General features: G+C 44.4%; 2 protein-coding genes across 2 annotated transcripts; both read right to left on the minus strand.

Annotated features, from left to right (window-relative positions):
• Window positions 1-263: 263 nt before the first annotated feature.
• On the minus strand, window positions 264-1,352 carry LOC105557040. Its single transcript, XM_012004174.1, has one exon. It carries the CDS (start codon window positions 1,181-1,183, stop codon window positions 287-289), a length of 897 nt encoding a protein of 298 aa, XP_011859564.1. The 5' UTR covers window positions 1,184-1,352; the 3' UTR covers window positions 264-286.
• A 383-nt stretch (window positions 1,353-1,735) lies between these two features.
• On the minus strand, window positions 1,736-3,485 carry LOC105557041. The gene is made up of 2 exons (XM_012004175.1): window positions 2,093-3,485; window positions 1,736-1,811 (listed from the first exon to the last, which is right to left on the minus strand). The coding sequence occupies exon 1, from the start codon at window positions 3,180-3,182 to the stop codon at window positions 2,133-2,135; it is 1,050 nt and encodes a 349-aa protein (XP_011859565.1). The 5' UTR covers window positions 3,183-3,485; the 3' UTR covers window positions 1,736-1,811; window positions 2,093-2,132.
• Between the last annotated feature and the right edge of the window lie 2,334 nt (window positions 3,486-5,819).

Here is a 5,819-nt window from a genome sequence, read left to right on the forward strand (position 1 = left end):
CGCTACTACATTATTCTTTACGCCTTTAGCCTTCTTTGTATCTTTCTTACCATCGACTCGCAACGCATACATTTTTGCTCTGAGTCCCACGAATTCCGTCATTATCGCGCCATTGTTTTCGTCCTTCATTAGACCGGGCACCTTCTTATTTACAAGCGATATGCCATACGCGTTGTCAACCGGATAATCGCTCGTGTCGAATCTGTGTATATCGCGTTTCACAGTCTCATATACATCCTCGCACTTGACGTGGTATATGAGACTGTCGGTATCAGTATACATGATTCTACGTGTCATTGTACAGGGGTAGCATGTATTCATGGTGAAATTCATACAAGCAGATCTTGGATATGTCGAGGATGCACATACCCACGTAGATTGGCTTGTTGAATTTCACTTCGAGTTTTCGCAATTCTACGGCGATTAAATTTTCTGAAAAGATGCTGCGACTATGAAAATTTGGTTTCGAGATCATCGCCTCCGCACCGTAACGACCATCCCACTTTGTTAGAAGTTTAACGTCGACATGGTTCCGTACATTTTCCATAGTTTTGCCAAATACCGCGTTGTTCATTAATTTGTATAAATTTTTTTTGAAATCGTTTGTCGCATGTGTTCTAAACTGAGTATTAAGCTCGATGTAATCGCGGAGCCATGGAGATTGCGAAAACTCCAATACACGGTGTATCTTTGTCACGCGAAGCCCATGACACGTGCACTGTTGCAGGTTGCGATAGTGTATGACGTAACGCTTCTTATCATACACTGTCGCGAGAAGTTTATCCTGCCGCTTGCCGGGTGGCTTATCGCGCGTCGGACAGAACGGTAGGTCAATGTGCGCGTCGTGAAGATGCTGCGGATACTCGAGATCGACCTCGAGAATGTAACCTGTCGATGAGTCCGCAGCGATTGCGCTAAAGTCGAAATTCGTAATATCTTCGATCCATCGAAAATTTGCATATGGTAGTGATTGACACATCGCCCAACCATACAAATTATTGACATCAAAGTACATCAGGTACGAGGATGGTTTCGATGGATCGTAAGACTGCATGTACTTGTTATTGGCTCGAGCGTACCTGTTCGAGCACTGGCTCAATCCACCGCGTATACCGCGTTCCACAAACATGACCATGTCGATGTTTGTGAGCAGCTCGAAATTTACGCGCGTGTGTTTCAGCATGGCGTCCCACGTGAAACCAGGCAAAGTATAATAATACGCGGGATCTAATCCATAACTGTTGATGCTATTATCGCGAAAATTTTCGAAAATGTCGGCCAATAACAAGACATCTATCTTCTTATATAGGGTGGTCTAAAAGTCCCGGAACGGTTGAATATCCCGAGAAATTGTGGGTGGATCGGAAAACGGAAAAATACGTATTTCCTATTTTTGAAAGAGCTATCGAATGATACCAAAATTGACCCCCACCCCCACCCCTGTGGGTGGGGCGGGGGCAACTTTAAAATCTTAAATGGGAATCCCTACTTTTTATTGCAGATTCGAATTCTACGTCCAAAAACACGTAAATTTTGTCTAAACCTTTTTTTCGATTCCTGATAGATGGCGCTGCATTCGGCGAAAATTGGTTTAATCGTTTTCTTCAAGGGAAATCCCCATGTTTTATTGCATAATGATGCTACGTTGAAGAAAAGTAAATTTTGTCTGAAACATGTTTGTCGAATTATCGTAGATGTCTACGATAATTTTTTATCCGTTCTTAGCTTTACCCAGGATTAACGACGTGGACGTGACGGAAATTATAATCCCTTTGGGGTGCTTGTTTATTGTGAGTCCCCTCGCCTCTCACCATCGGGTAGAGTCCCTGTAGTAAGAGTCTGGCAAGAAATATTCTCCGTTTGATTGGTTTGACGCAAAATGGCGGAACCAATAAGGTGTCTCGAATCTGTACTCTGAACGCGGGATTATTATTATTATTATTATTTGGTTACCTTTGGTCTGTTCGTTATCGCTGCATTACTGCACTAGTGCAATTAACTAACTGCACTAGTGCAGTAACGCAGCGATAACGAACAGACCAGACGCCATTTTGCGTCAACCCTTGCCAGACTCTTACTATAGGGACTCTACCATCGGGGTGCTTGTTTTAGGTGAGTCCCCTCGCCTCTCACTATTCGCCAACTTTAATTCTTTCCTTGCTCAAATTGGTATCCACCCTTCTCTTGGTAAAGTCCCAACAGATAATAAATCCATTGGAAACATTCTGTAACTTCTCTAAACTAATATCATTTGACGCTTCAACAATTCTGTGTTTCAGTTCCTCGATATCGTTGGGTTTGGTTTCAAAAACTTTGCTTTTCAAGTATCCCCAGTAAAAGAAATCAAGAGGCGACAAATCGGGTGATCTTGGTGGCCACTCAATGGTACCTCTTCTACCAATCCACCTGTCAGGGAAAACGTTGTTCAGTACATTGCGTACAATTAGGGCAAAATGAACTTGAGCTCCGTCTTGTTGAAACCAAACATTCTCGAATGCATCCCCAACGATAGCTTGTATTGCAGGTATTATGTTATCGTTCAACAAATTTACGTACTTTTCAGATGTCAAATTGCCATCAATGAAGAATGGCCCGATGATACGATTACACAATATTCCAGCCCAAACGTTAACTTTTTCCGGATACTGTGTACGATGCTCCCTCATCCAGTGGGGATTCTCATCGGTCCAATACCTCATGTTATGCCGATTGACAGATCCGCTCAACTCAAAGGTTGCTTCATCCGAAAAACACGTCCAAAACAGAAATTGATTATTTCTGTCGAATTGTAGCATCATTTCCTCGTAGTATTCAAGTCTACGATCATGATCGTCTCCGATAAGTTCTTGCACTAGTTTTATTTTGTACGGATGATACCGATGCGACTTCAAAATCTGAAGGACAGATGTTTTACTAATTTCGGTTTGTTGAGCTACTTTTCGACTCGAAGTATGAGGATTTTCTTGAAAATTCAATATAACTTCTAAAGATTTTTGTTCGTTTGTGGCAGTTTTAGGTCTTCCAGATCGTGGTTCATCCTTGACTGACCCAGTTCTTTCGAATCGATTACAGGTTCGATATGCAGTAGATTTTGAAATAGGTGCACGATTCCGGAATGTATCGTTGAATAAATGAACAACGTCACCGTATGATCTTTCTCTATCACCAAATCCCCGCATCATGAGAATTGTTATTCTTTCCCTCTCCCGACAATGCCATTGTTGACAGTATAATGAAGTAAAGAATTTTCTAAACTTTAGCAGTCCTATTAATACTCTAATAAAGTCTGCAAATAAACTTTAAATTGTAATAGAAATCTAAAATATTCCAAGATGAATAAGGTGTTTCCGGTTCAAGAGGTAGACTGTGAATGAATTTACTCAAGCACCCCAAAGTATCCCGAAATGAATAAGTGTTTCTGGTTCAAGAGGTGGAATGTAAATGAATTTACTCAAGCATCCCAAAGTAATAAGATTGTAACGAACGATAAAATCCGGTCTAGCTCCTCCCGGTTCCGGACAGGATTCCGGCAGGAATTATTTATTACTCGAATAAATAATGTACTCAATCGGACGCGCGGTTCCGATTGACGGTTGGAGGAGCTAGCGTTCTCGCGGTCGGTATTTGACGTGCTGTGTGTCGGTTCGAGTGAATGGATCCTCCGTTCCTCCTGTTGCCGAATATGCTCAGCTCCAGGGCCGTCGGGAGGAAAGGAGGCAAGGTAGATTTTGATTCGCTTAGTAGAGTCAATCGCTGGGAAGGGATCGGAAATAAGTCTGACAGGTGTTTTTCGGTATAACAATAGGAACGTGGTTTATTCAAAGGATATAATACATAGGAATCGAGGTAATTACAATTGGTCCGCCCTGTGATTAAATATAAACTGAGAAGAAAAGGATTAGTGGTACAATGAGTACGCCCTGTGTCAAAATATAAAAGAAAAGGATTAGACGGATTAAATTGCGGTACCGGAGTACGGAAAGTAAGGAGTACAATACGTGATTAGATCGAAGTACGGAAAATACGGAATCTATTCGGAAAGTAATCAGTACAATACGGATTCACACGAGGTACGGAAAAATAAACGGATCTGGATTAGATTGCGGCCGATTGATTTAGGAGACTCAGATAACGCGGGATTATAATAGCTTTGAACGGTGAAACGGAATGATAAGGAACTTCGGATAGAATACGGTACTGAAACGGTCGGCACGGACGTTTGATACGGGATCCTTCGGTCTGTAAGGAAACAATGGAAACGGGATTAACACTACGGCACTTATGGCTAGAATTAGCTTAATTAGCGTTAATTAATTCTTTCCCACCCAAATATTCCCCCCTGAATTCTACACCGGTCGGAGGTCAGGAATAGAGGATAGGATCAGGTCGGGGACACGCCCGAGAGGCTGCCTCGTTATGCGTGTTTTATCAGTAGCACATGTACACCGGGCAGTACCCCGTTTCTGTGTACGCTACTGCGGACGGATAGACGACCGGTACGGGATCAGTAGCTGTCGCACATCGGGCAGCACCCCGTTCTTGTGCACTACTGTGGGGGAGGGGACCGGGGTACACGACGGAGCAGCGCCTCCACCTGTCGTGCACTCCGGTATGGTATAGCGCCGGACGGCAGTACCCGTTATACCGGCGTATACCGCAGCGGAGGTACCCGCTGCCGGGTGTCGTCGCTCGGTGCTCCGAGGAAAGACTGGACAGTCGCGCTTGCTCCGGAGGGGCTTTTATACCCCTGGAGCCTGGGCGCGCGGGTGGAGGTGGCGAGGGTAGGCGCGGCGTTGCCACCTCCGCGTTGTCATGGTGACCGCGGCTTTGGTATGCGCGGAATGCGAGGAATGCGGCCACTTCCGGCCGCGCCTTCCCGGTTACCCCCGTTACACGTGGAATGCGAGGAATGCGGCCACTTCCGGCCGTGCCTTCCCCGCTACCCCCGTTACAAGATGATAATCACGGTATGATACCGTGGGATCACCTGATCCTGTGGAATCATGGATTGATTCCGTAGGATTATCTGATCCCATCAATTCAACTGGAAAATCTAATCACATGTTAGTTTTTCGATCTGATGCGCGGTTCTCGAAAATATCAAAAAATGTCATTTTTGCGTTTTCAGCGCCATCTATCAAGATTACAAAAAAATGTTTCAGACAAAACTTACGTACTTTTTAACGTGGAATGCGAATCTGTTATAAAAAGTGGGGGTTCCCATTTTAGATTTTAAAGTTGTCCCCCGCCCCACCCATAGGGGTGGGGTGGGGGGGGTCAATTTTGGTATCATTCTGTAACGAACGTAACGGGGTCCAGCTCCTCCCGGTTCCGGACAGGATTCCGGCAGGAATTATTTATTACTCGAATAAACAATGTACTCAATCGGACACGCGGTTCCGATTGACGGTTGGAGGAGCTAGCGTTCTCGCGGTCGGTATTTGACGTGCTGTGTGTCGGTTCGAGTGAATCCTCCGTTCCTCCTGTTTGCCGAATATGCTCAGCTCCAGGGCCGTCGGGAGGAAAGGAGGAAAAGTAGATCTTAATTCGCAAATAGAGTCAGTCGCTTGGAAGGGATCGGAAATAAGTCTGACAGGTGGTTTTCGGTATAACAATAGGAACAAGGTTTATTCAAAGGATATCTACAGTGGAATAGAGGTGGTTACAATAGGTTCGCCCTATATGTGAATACAAAAGAAATAAGGAAGATTAGTGCGACGGATAGATACAAGGAAATCGTGGTAATTACAAAAGTACGCCCTGTGATCAAAATATAATGAAAAGGAAAGGATTAGTAGATCACATCGAGTCCGCCCTAT

This window comes from Vollenhovia emeryi, unplaced genomic scaffold (genome assembly GCF_000949405.1).
Source record: "Vollenhovia emeryi isolate VEMERY1.0 unplaced genomic scaffold, V.emery_V1.0 DF939643.1, whole genome shotgun sequence".
NCBI classification, from domain to species: domain Eukaryota; kingdom Metazoa; phylum Arthropoda; class Insecta; order Hymenoptera; family Formicidae; genus Vollenhovia; species Vollenhovia emeryi.